The 12892-nt window shown below is 50.5% G+C and overlaps 1 protein-coding gene and 1 pseudogene across 1 annotated transcript in view; one reads left to right on the forward strand and one right to left on the reverse strand.

The window, feature by feature from the left end:
• Positions 1–12892, forward strand: part of HYDIN (HYDIN axonemal central pair apparatus protein) — a 3273799-nt gene that overhangs the window by 2361230 nt on the left and 899677 nt on the right. Inside the window, exon 57 of the mRNA XM_069654775.1 lies at positions 6494–6738. Within this exon, the coding sequence (XP_069510876.1) occupies positions 6494–6738 (245 nt within the window). The remainder of the gene's footprint in view (positions 1–6493; positions 6739–12892) is intronic.
• Positions 7292–12892, reverse strand: part of LOC138525805 (spastin-like) — a 76308-nt pseudogene continuing 70707 nt past the window's right edge.

The raw sequence follows: 12892 nt of genomic DNA on the forward strand, positions 1-12892 counted from the left end.
ATTCCCACGAGATCAACAACCCTTCATTTATGTTGACTTTGCCAGTATGTCGCAAATAAACCCACAGGCCCAAGCAGTGGCAGTATGGCTAGACGCTGAAAAGGCGTTTGACATGGAACTATCTGTTTGGAGTACTCCGTATCATGGAACTATCTGTTTGGAGTGCTCAACCACTTTGGAGTGAGCCACAACTTTATTGGGTATATAAAACTGCTATATGCAAATCCAGTAGCCGGGGTCCGCACAAACGGCACAATTTCCAAGGTTTTCTGGTTGGCTCGGGGTACACGCCAGGGCTGCCCTTCCTCCCTATTATTGTTAGAGCCACTAGCGTGAGTAATCAGGGATCAACATGCACACAGGGAAATGCATATCGCTGGACCCCCACAAATCATATCACTGTACGCAGATGACACTCTATTATATATTAGGAATCTAAATGGAAATCTGGGTGCAATCATGGAAGAGACCATAACAGAAAGTGTTACCCTTATGTGTTGCTCATGCGCCCAAGTTGTTTTTACTCCATACAGATGGAGAAGGAAATAAGGTACCACACAAGATTTGTGTTTTGATTCACCAATATTTATATAAAAAACTGTTGCCCTTTAGTGATTATATAGAAAACTGTTGCCCTTTAGTGATGACACGTGTTTCAACGTAACCAACGTTTTTCTCAAATCAGGGCCAATGTAACCGTCCTCTTAAATGTTCTCAAAAGCTTGAATCCAGTCATGGGTTAAATCCCGTGTCCCTTCTTTTAATTTCTAATCTGTTGAAGGAATTCCTCACTTGTTTCCGTGGTGTCACGACGTTTGAAAATATCCGCTGTATCAAAACTAAAAGTTAAGACAGCCGTGGACTGTCCACGGCTGTCTTAACTTTTAGTTTTGATACAGCGGATATTTACACAAGGCCCTCCTAACTTCCATTTTCAAACGTCGTGACACCACGGAAACAAGCAACACATAAGGGTAACACTTTCTGTTATGGTCTTTTCCTAGTGGAGTAGAGGAATCATAGGACTCCACGGTTACCCTAATTACACATGCGACCTTAACTGTATGAACACAAAAGATAAAAAGGGCGCAGAGTTCTTCGACATTAGTACCAAAAAATAGATTCCTCACTTTTTTGCAATCATGGAAGAGGTTGCCAGATTCACCAAACATTCAGGATACAAGATTAACACTTCTATGTATGAATTATTCCCATTAACAGATAACACTGCAACACCAGCCGACCCTAGAAGATTCCGGTGGGCCCCGAACTCCTTTAAATACTTGCAGGTCACACTATCTCGCACACAACAAACCCTCTTGGAAGACAATCGCTTAACATACGTGGATGCTATAGCGGTTTAACTCACACTGTGGACTAGATTCCAGATCTCCGTATATGGCACGTTATCCCTCTTGGAAATGGTGGTGGTCCCCAAACTTTTGTGTTACTATACTTCAATAGCAATCTGGCCAGGCTCTCCTTTTTTGTGAGGCTCCGATCACTGGCGTCGCAAGTTGCCTGGGGGAATGGTACATCCCACATGAGCTGGGAGGGACTGACTGAGCCATACGAGAGTGGGGCATTGGCCGTGCCAGACTTCGTTATATTATCTAGTGGCTCAGGCGCAGTTCGCTGGATATTGGTATGCCCCCGATGTGGGCCCAGCACATCTAAGATATGGTGCAGCCCTGACGGACCTTAGACCTGTTATACTTGATGACCACTACTCTGACATTTGCACATTCGACCCGGTGCATTTGACAATTAATGCATGGACCTGAGTTGTCAGGATCCTAGTGATATCAATTCCATATAGTGATAAGATTGGGCTCTGGCGCTGCCCGGGTCTCCCCTCACCCTGCACTTACGGACGCGATATACAGAAGTCTTGGGATGCCGGGGAAACAATGACACTAGGAGACCTATTCCCCGAAGGAAGGTTTGTGACGCAGGAGGAGATTTCAGAAAAATTAGGTATTAACTCTGTTAAATTGCTACAATATTACTGTATGAGTGCTGCGGCACATAGAAAATGGCTGTTTTCTTGAGCCCGAAACATGTGAATGCATGGAGATAGTGGTACAGAAAGACCCACAAAGAGGATTGGTGTCTAAATTATATAGGGGGGGGGGGGTTTCAGGCCGCTCAGCCTTTGAGAAACACTGCAAAGTTCAAATGGGAAAAAGATCTAACTATGGGCATAGACGACAGCAAATGGCACAGCTATTGTCGCCTAACGAAAGAAGTTGCTCTCAATGCACGCCTGCGCCTTATTCAATTCAAGGTCCTAAACCAATAACATTACACTCCTGTCAGGGTGGCCCGCTTCTCACCCGACCCTGATTGTAAATGCACAACGTGTGGGAGCAAGGGTGCAGTCTCAGTCCATATGTTTTGGACATGTCCGAAAATATCACAATTCTGGCAAGACCTGGTGGGAATACTGCACCTCATGACCGGTATACCACCAGTACTACATCCCCTCAAATACCTACTTCGAGACATGGGTAAAGTTTCAACCAAAAAACGTCGACTGTTTAATATAAGCTGCACGGTTGCGAAAACATTTATTTTGTTGAAATGGAAATCCAAGGTGGCACCATCAAGCACGGAATGGCTAAACAAGAGGGAGGAGGGATATATCGCAACTATTAGTGCAACCAGTAGACCTAAAAATAAATGGGACCCCCTAGATGAATACCTGAGTGAAGCGCAGTCTAACAATGTATACAAATAGATTGCTTTAACTGCCTGTAGAGGACCAATGTATGAAATTAACCATTATGATATATACTGTTATATGTACTGTGTGTGGAATGCAACCTGCATCCAATCGGACTGCCTGTCTGCCTGAATAATTAAATAAATGCAGTTTAAAAAGAAAGGAGTTAAACACCGTACACAGCCTTATAATAATACGTTTCTACATTAAAAGCCCTTCCCTTGTTAGAAGACATGGGGCCTAGTGCCCTTAGAGTCACATGCCCAACTAAAACCCTTTACAGGATTCTAGGAGGCTTTACAGTTTTCTATAGTAGTGTTGGAAAAGCCAACAAGCACTTTGTAAGTGTGTTAGAATTGCAGAACAATGGAAGCAAAGTTCTTTGGAGACCCTCTCCCATTCCAACAACCTTAGTGGCAGCCAGGGGGGGGGGGGGATCTTTGACCAGAACTCTATCGATCACAGTCAGGCAAGGGACAGTGAGCGCAAGGACTTTACGCCCGTTAAACCCTACAGAGGTATGGGGGTAAAAAAACAGGTATGTTAACTCTCTCCCTGTACCTCTATTCATTCTTAAGTCCCACTTCAAAGGCTCCTGAAATTGTTGTGCCCTATTGCTTCGTATCTCCATTCTGCTGGAGGGGAGTCAAAGGAACGCTGGTGCAGGGTTCATAAAGGGTATTGGGATTAGGGGTTTGTCACTTAACGGCAAGAAGACGGGTGTTACAGGAATTGGAGTGGAATCTTGCCCTGACTTGATAGTAGAGCCCAGGTTAAAGCCTAAACCCGAACCTCCTCTCTGTGAGGGAATAAGATTTTTTCTATGATGTGCCCCTTTGCTGATCACCAAACAGGCAAAGGTACCCATCACCTAAAAGAGCGGAGAGCACACACCGCCGCGCTGGTCAAGCGAGGCCTCTCTTCATGCTGGAGCCATGGAATTGCAGGGGGAAGCCTCTTTTTTTCATTTTTTTTCACAGGTCGAGGGTCTGCAGATTCCCCAGTTCGAACTCGGGATGACCGATGCAGCAAGGTAGCCCATGAGGAAGCTTGCCATCCCACAGAACACTTTTGAAGGCTTCCAATGGTAGAATCCTCAAGCAGGGGTTACGACTGGTTGTTCCTGTGGTTGATGGCCTTCTGGAGTTCAGCAAAGGAGCATAGCATCACCAGGATGGTTGAAGTTAACAATACTGGATGGCTACAACAACAGGTTCCGTGTCTTCAACACAATGCTTCTCTTCAAAGGGTTCTGGGCTCCAACGAGGATCTGAAGAATGGCTGAATGTGTCCTCCTTTTCATCTAGGATCCAAGCTGGAGTCGCCCACAAGCCTGCCAATAGTAGTAATCTGCAGCATTCAAACTAGCAGGGGTTGTCCAATCATAAACCGCTTCCAGCCACCACATTTGCCCAGCAACAGACGCACTTTAGCCAGGATGCGAACTAGGACCAGACCGTCCCAGCCACAAATACATACTGCTTCTCTGCCTGGGAAAACTGAGGCTTTGCCTGGGAAACGGCTTGCCATGTATGGCGTGTCCTCCATGAGAGGGCAGGAACAACTCCATAAGACAAGATGGACAGCTCGAAAACTTGTGGCACAGTCATTTTAAATAATATGGTACTCTAAGACATTTTGCTGGAAAATGCAAAAGTTCACACAAGATTCTAAAAATACACAGTAGAAAAATATCTTCTGCTACAAGCCCATCTTGGACACATAATGCAAATAACCTTAACATTGCAAAAGACAAAGTTAAAGGGACACAAAAATACCTTGCGCACCTCACTAAAAGGTGATGTGTGCAGTTTAAAATAAACAAGGAATTTCACAATGAAGCACACAGTCGTTCCACTGCACTGATAGGCATATGGACTATTCAGTGCCCCCCAGAAGAGATGAGCTAATCAAGGTTAGTAAAGCAAAACAACGTTACTTGCCTCTAAAAGTCAGGTCTGGTTTAAAACAACAGCAAATGACTGCAGGAGCTGGGATTCCATAGATGTCTATGGAGGAAAAGCAGGAAAAAGAATTATTCCTAACACTGTTGTTGTATGGATTTAGTATCAAATCCTGTTTCCCCGAATTCTCCTAAGACAGGAAAAGGCACTGACTGGCTTCATCAAGGATGCTCTGAATGAATAGATACTCTGACATTGTACAATATCACCCCTCTCTAGAAAGAGTTGATAAGCGGGTGGGTTGTCATGGAACCGAGAGAATAGATGCTGAAATCTGGAAATGGGCGATTAATCAGCTGGATTCTCTGTTGGTTAATGGTGACACAGAGATTGTTTAGTTCTTTTCAAAGTTCCTGCATCATCAACTTCTGTTAGCAGAATCATTATTTGGAGTATGTAGTATATGAGTGCATATTGACCGGAGCCCCCAAATTCTGTCTAGAACCATGCAAATCTGTTGGTTGCATATGACTAATAACACATTTCTGCTTCATGTAACTAATACCATCAAAGAGTAATTAATTGAACCCTCCTTCAGCACCCGCCCTGGATTTATAAGCTTCGGATGTCTCCACCAACTATGGAACATGTTTTTAAAGTCACACACTGCTTATTATTTACAATAATTCTGAAATAGTATAAGAACACTGGACTCTTCTATAATTCTGACACTACTCTGCTCCCAGGAGGCAAGTTTAGCTCTGTTTTTCTGCGCCACAGATTTAGGACCGTTGAATACTTTTTTGTACAGCGCAGCTTTATTTTTCATAGGAATATGTGATCTATTTTGGCACTTTATCTTTTTTCATTGTTTCTCTACATCAGAGCTTTCGTTATTTGGAAAATATTTCTAAAGTGTTGTTTTTGGAAAAGCAAGGTAAGAATTCAGAGTGACCCAATCTTTTTTTACCGCAGGTTTTAAAAGAGTCTCATTATACTCAGTTATCCACACTTTTTCCTCCACCACATCCATAAGAGCCGACCAGATGTTTCTCTGGTTCTCTCCAAAGAGGACTTTTAGCCACTGAATTTCCAAGTCTGATGAATCGGCAGTATTTTGGTGTCCATCCAGGGGTGGCTTTGTCTCAACAAATCTTTTCCAGATGCATACTTACTTGTATCAAGCTATTATGCAGCAACCCACATCATTTCCATTAGGGGTCAGGCTGCTACAGCTGAGTTATTGCAAGGAGAGTCAGTTGAGCAAATAATTATAGCTGCTGCTTGATGGTCTGTTCAGGAATTTGCTAGCCATTTATATTATGCAATTAGAGTGTGTGCTATATTGGAGATCACTGTGGTTCAGCATATATATTTCCGTACCAGAATTCTTCTGTGACTTGTACTTGTGGTCTCCCATCCAAAAGGTGTTAGGTCGTTGCTGTGGAAATATGTCCATCAGAAGGAAAAGTTTGTGATGGATAGATTGTTTCCTCTGCATATTTATCATGTTGCCACTTAATAGTGTAGCAGTGTTGCAAGGTAGCCAAGGAAGTGATTGCCTTGCAGGTTTATGGCACCTCCTATATTATTTGGTGCTGTCACTTGTGGGTGGTGTCATGTGGCACATGTGCAACACAATTGGATCTAAGTGATGCTCCACAGGATTGTGAGAGCCTAAATAAATGTTCAGAGGTCCAAGTTTGGTGTCTTGGGTATTTCCAGAGGTATAGAATTTAAATGAAAACAAAGTGCCCATTGCAACCACAGTTAAGATATTTAACTTTTTATTTCCCTTGTTCTTCCATCCTTTCTTGCTGTGCATCTTGGCCCCCACTCACCTGCCTGCTTGTTGTTCTTTCAGGTCATTGAGCCAAACCTTTCAGAAGGTGGCGAGACAATTGCCAGTATACCAATCAAAGTATCTGTACGATCCGTCTTCACCAAGTACAACATCTTCCCTGCCAGGGATATTAACTTTGGAGCTATGGTCATTGGCAGCCGGAAATCCCGTAACTTCACACTGGAGAATCATGGGGAAATTGAGATGAAGTACACCATCACCGTCAAGCTGCTTGGTGATATTCAACTACAGCCTCTCAAGAAAGGGTAAGACACCTCTAATGTATTGTTGAAAGTGCTAACAGTTCACCACAGAAAAAGAGTAAAACCACATTCTGAACTCTAATGTTGTGCTAGCACGGTTCCTAAGAAAAGGTGAGACATATTCAGTGTTGGATTGTTCAGAGTGCCAACCACTTTTCTGAAAAATGCAAGACATCCTCAGCAATCTGTTGCAAAATAATCTAAATGAATCTCCAAAATATCATGCCAGAGCCTGTCTATGATCTCAGTTTGGTGTGCTAACAAATTGTCCCAAGAAATTGCAATTAGCTATTTTCTACCAGATGTCTGAAATATTATTACATCCTAAGGAATTGGTGCAGGGGAATACTCAGTGCAGCCTATTGTTTGACATTCTGCAACATCTTGTCAGGATTCCATGGTACATTTCTAGAATTCCAAAAACACATACTTTCAGAAAACACTCACTAAAAAGATTCATGTAGACATCATTTTTAGGTTCACCATTTACATACTTTTAGTGAAGGTGTTAGTAGAATGTTGTTTGGGTTATGTTATGGATTGCTTTGAGAATATGTCAAGTTTCCTTAACCTGCAGGAAGCATTTGTTTCCCCAAAGCAAGATGGAGTTTCCATTCAGCAACAGTGAATGGAGGAGAAGAATCGTGGGGTAGTTTGGAACTCTTACAAGAGTTCTAAACTGCCTTTCATTCCAGTTTCCCAAGAGGAAGGTTGCAGTTTTCATAGCTCTGTTAATAAGTTTTATAAGAATCCATGTAAATCCAAGTAGTTGTGAAGATTCAAGGAAAATAATATTTACAGAAAATTCCTGAGAAGCAAGAGCCTTTATTGGAGCAGGAAAATATACAGATGAAGCAAGCTAAGTCTATCTAGTAAAGATATACAGGGTAATTCATAGAATTTCGCACAAAAGTGGCGCACGCGGCTGGCGCACAGTGTCCCCGTGCGATACACTGCGCCAGCCGCGTGTGATAAAATCCATTTCATCGCACAGCGTATTCATGGATTTTAGCCTCCAAAACCAGCCGTGGCGCACAGTGGCGCAGCGACCCTGCAGCAGCGCCAGTTACGCCCCCAAGAACGCCCTCGCCCAAGGAAAAGCCATCAAAATCCCCATTTCATCGCAAATGTCTGTGCTAACCCTGGACCAGTTCACAGGGCTGCCAAACAGCAAACGCCAAGCGGGGAACGTGTATTTCACGGGTGCGCGGGAAGTTTCACACGCGAATTCAGCAGGGTACGTGTATTTCAGGAGTGCGCGGGAAGTTCCACACGCAATTGTCCTGGGTACGTGTATTCCTGGGGTGTGCAGGAAGTTTCACACGTGAATTCAGCAGGGTACGTGTATTTCAGGGGTGCGCGGGAAGTTTCACACGCGATTCCATCAGGGCACGTGTATTTCAGGGGTGCGCGGTTAGTTCCACACGCGAATGTCCTGTGTACGTGTATTTCGAGGTGCGCGGGAAGTCTCACACGCGAATTCAGCAGGGTACGTGTATTTCAGGGGTGCACGGGAAGTCTCACACACAAATTCAGCAGGGTACGTGTATTTCAGGGGTGCGCGGGAAGTTTCACACGCGATTCCATCAGGGCACGTGTATATCAGGGGTGCGCCGGAAGTTCCACACGCGATTGTCCTGGGTACGTGTATTCCTGGGGTGTGCGGGAAGTTTCACACGCGAATTCAGCAGGGTACGTGTATTTCAGGGGTGCGCGGGAAGTTCCACACGCGAATGTCCTGGGTACGTGTATTTCGAGGTGCGCGGGAAGTCTCACACGCCATTTTTAGCAGGGTACGTGTATTTCAGGGGTTTCCGGGTAGTACTACACGTGAATTGGCCGTGTGGGTCCTCCCAGGTGTTCGCTCTACAACCTCCACGGCCCCTGCAGGCAGCCCACACCACAGGGGACTACCCTGCACCCCTGCTCATGTCCCGCAGGCAGCCCATCCACCATGGGCATGCCCCCCAGCCAAGCCACATGTCACCTTGCACTACTGATCAACAACGCATGTCTCCCAGCACCCCCACCCCCCAGCACTGTGGGGCACCTGCCAGCAGGCCCCCACTCATGTCCAACTCCTGTCCCCCTGCACCCCCACCCCCCAGCAGTCATGGGCACCCTCCACAGGCCCCCACACTTGTCTCCCTGCACCCCCATCCCCCAGCATCCAGGGGCACCTCCACCAGGCCCCCACTCATGTCCAACTCATGTCCCCCTGCACCCCCACCCCCCAGCAGTCAGGGGCACCCTCCACCAGGCCCACATACATCTCCCAGCGCCCCCAGCATCCAGGGGCACCCTCCACCAGGCCCCCACTCATGTCCAACTCATGTCCCCCTGGACCCCCACCCCCCCAGCACTGTGGGGCACCTGCCAGCAGGCCCCCACTCATGTCCCACTCATGTCCCCCTGCACCCCCACCCCCAGCAGTCATGGGCACCCTCCACCAGGCCCCCACACATGTCTCCCAGCACCCCCACCCCCCAGCATCCAGGGGCACCCTCCACCAGGCCCCCACTCATGTCCAACTCATGTCCCCCTGCACCCCCACCCCCAGCAGTCAGGGGCACCCTCCACCATACCCCCACACATGTCTCCCAGCACCCCCACCCCCCAGCAGTGCAGGGCACCCTCCACCAGGCCCCCACTCATGTCCAACTCATGTCCCCCTGCACCCCCACCCCCCAGCACTGTGGGGCACCTGCCAGCAGGCCCTCACTCATGTCCCCCTGCAACCCCACCCCCCCAGCAGTCAGGGGCACCTGACAGCAGGCCCCCACTCATGTCTCCCAGCACCCCCACCCCCCAGCAGTCAGGGGCACCCTCCATCAGGCCCCCAGACATGTCCCCCAGCACCCCCACCCCCCAGCAGTGCAGTGCACCCTCCAGCAGGCCCCCACACATGCCTCCCAGCACCCCCACCCCCCAGCAGTCAGGGGCACCCCCCCACCAGGCCCCCACTCATGTCTCCCAGCACCCCCACCCTCCAGCAGTGCAGGGCACCCTCCACCAGGCCCACACTCATGTCTCCCAGCACCCCCACCCCCCAGCAGAGCAGTGCACCCTCCACCAGGCCCCCACACTTGTCTCCCAGCACCCCCACCCCCCAGAAGTCAGGGGCACCCTCCACCAGGCCCCCACACGTCTCCCAGCACCCCCACCCCCCAGCATCCAGGGGCACCCTCCACCAGGCCCCCACTCATGTTCAACTCATGTCCCCCTGCACCGCCACCCACCAGCACTGTGGGGCACCTGCCAGCAGGCCCCCACTCATGTCTCCCAGCACCCCCAGCAGTCAAGGGCACCCTCCACCAGGCCCCCACACATGTCCCCCAGCACCCCCACCCCCCAGCAGTGCAGTGCACCCTCCACCAGGCCCCCGCACATGTTCAACTCATTTCCCCCTGCACCCTCACCCCCCAGCAGTGCAGTGCACCCTCCACCAGGCCCCCACACATGTCTCCCAGCACCCCCAATCCCCAGCATCCAGGGACAACCTCCACCAGGCCCCCACACATGTCTCCCAGCACCCCCACCCCCCAGCATCCAGGGGCACCCTCCACCAGGCCCCCACTCATGTTCAACTCATGTCCCCCTGCACCCCCACCCCCAGCAGTGCAGGGCACCCTCCACCAGGCCCGCACTCATGTCTCCCAGCACCCCCACCCCCCAGCAGTGCAGGGCACCCTCCACCATGCCCCACACGTCTCCCAGCACCCCCAACCCCCCAGCATCCAGGGGCACCCTCCACCAGGCCCCCACACATGTCTCCCAGCACCCGCACCCCCCAGCATCCAGGGGCACCCTCCACCAGGCCCACATTCATGTCTCCCAGCACCCCCCAGCAGTGCAGTGCACCCTCCACCAGGCCCCCACACAGGACTCCCAGCACCCCCACCCCCCAGCATCCAGGGGCACCCTCCACCAGGCCCCCACACATGTCTCCCAGCACCCCCAACCCCCCAGCATCCAGGGGCACCCTCCACCAGGCCCCCACACATGTCTCCCAGCACCCCCACCCCCCAGCAGTCAGGGGCACCCTCCACCAGGCCCCCACACATGTCTCCCAGCACCCCCAGCAGTGCAGTGCACCCTCCACCAGGCCCACACTCATGTCTCCCAGCACCCCCACCCCCCAGCAGTGCAGGGCACCCTCCACCATACCCCCACACATGTCTTCCAGCACCCCCACCCCCCAGCATCCAGGGGCACCCTCCACCAGGCCCCCACACATGTCTCCCAGCACCCCCAGCATCCAGGCGCACCCTCCACCAGGCTCCCACTCATGTTCAACTCATGTCCCCCTGCACCCCCACCCCCCAGCAGTGCAGGGCACCCTCCACCAGGCCCCCACACATGTCTCCCAGCACCCCCACCCCCCAGCAGTCAGGGGCACCCTCCACCAGGCCCCCACACATGTCTCCCAGCACCCCCACCCCCCAGCAGTGCAGTGCACCCTCCACCAGGCCCACACTCATGTCTCCCAGCACCCCCACCCCCCAGCAGTGCAGGGCACCCTCCACCATGCCCCCACACATGTCTTCCAGCACCCCCACCCCCCAGCATCCAGGGGCACCCTCCACCAGGCCCCCACACATGTCTCCCAGCACCCCCAGCATCCAGGCGCACCCTCCACCAGGCTCCCACTCATGTTCAACTCATGTCCCCCTGCACCCCCACCCCCCAGCACTGTGGGGCACCTGCCAGCAGGCCCCCACTCATGTCCCACTCATGTCCCCCTGCACCCCCACCCCACAGCATTGCGGGGCACCTGCCAGCAGGCCCCCACTCATGTCCCCCAGCCAACATGTCATCACAATCAAGATCCCTGGCCCTTATGGGCTGCCTCCACATGCCAAACACCCACCCAAGTATTGCATCCGCCCACTTAGAAATGCCAATTACATGATACAGCCCCAATGGCAAGTATGTAAATGAACACATGTCCCTCACATACACACAATGGGTGTCAGTGAATGTCAAAACCCATATCATGATATGCATGAAACCAATGAGATGATACTACACATAGAAGTTTGATGAAGAAAATGTATTAAAAGCAACATAAATGGAATATAAAATAAACAAACGACAATGGGAATTAAAAACCAAAAGAAGCATGTCCGTAAAATAATGTAAAACCACAAATCAAAATCCAAAGGAAAGGTGTCCAAAGTCACAGTTCAAAAAAGTAAATCCAATGGAAAATCAAAACCAAAAACTATTGCTCCATGGGTAAATTCAAAATAAAAAAATAAAATCCAACAGTCAACTATATACAGATAAACAATCCAGGGTCCATGATCCCAATGGAAGAAATGAAACCTATCTAATAATACTACCTAATGAAAAAAATATATACAAAAATGTGGTCCATTGTCCCAAAAAAATAAAAAAAAGCAAAGGAAACCTAACACTAACTACATAACTATTTACAAGGGCAGCGGGCTAGTCCGACGGCTCACTGGTTGTTGTCATGGGCCAGGGCATCATCGAACTCCTGTTCAATGGCTTGGAGGCGGGCATGTTCCCTGGCCCCGAGGTCTCGCAGGGATAATGCAGTGTCCAGCTCCACCTCCCTGCGAATACCCTCGAGGCACTCAGCCCGCCTCAGTGCCCTCCGCATGGAGTTCTCTGCCCTGACCATTGTGAGCCGTTCCTCCTCTGCCCACTGCCGCTTCGCACCTATCTGCTGGCCCAACCGCTCCCACACGGAGGACACTCCCATTCCAGGGTTCTCCTGCCCTCCGGCCGATGCCTGCCACCCTGATGTTGATGGCCCCGAGCCATGATGCCTCCCACGTCGAGCCTGCCGCTGCCTCCGACGCAACTGCCTGTGCCAGCACGACGGCATCCAGGCTGATGGAATCCACCGACGCCGTCGTGCACGTGCCCTGCCCGATGATGCCGTCACATCCTCCATCTGCTGGGGTCCAGTTGCTGGTGTGTCCACCCTTGCTGGACCTCCGACTCCCGACTGTGGCAGGGATGGGATCCCCACTGAGTTGGCTGCGTTGGTTGGGGCAGGTCCACAGGGGGCCCTGGTGGCATCTGGGCCGGAAGACGGCATGGAGAACGACTGGCGCATAGCCTCCACAGAGGAGGAGAGGGTCACCAGAGTGCCCGACACATGTACGAAACCCCCGACCACGGC

The sequence above is a fragment of the Ambystoma mexicanum genome, chromosome 1p (genome assembly GCF_040938575.1).
Source record: "Ambystoma mexicanum isolate Mex_15411 chromosome 1p, UKY_AmexF1_1, whole genome shotgun sequence".
NCBI lineage: Eukaryota > Metazoa > Chordata > Amphibia > Caudata > Ambystomatidae > Ambystoma > Ambystoma mexicanum.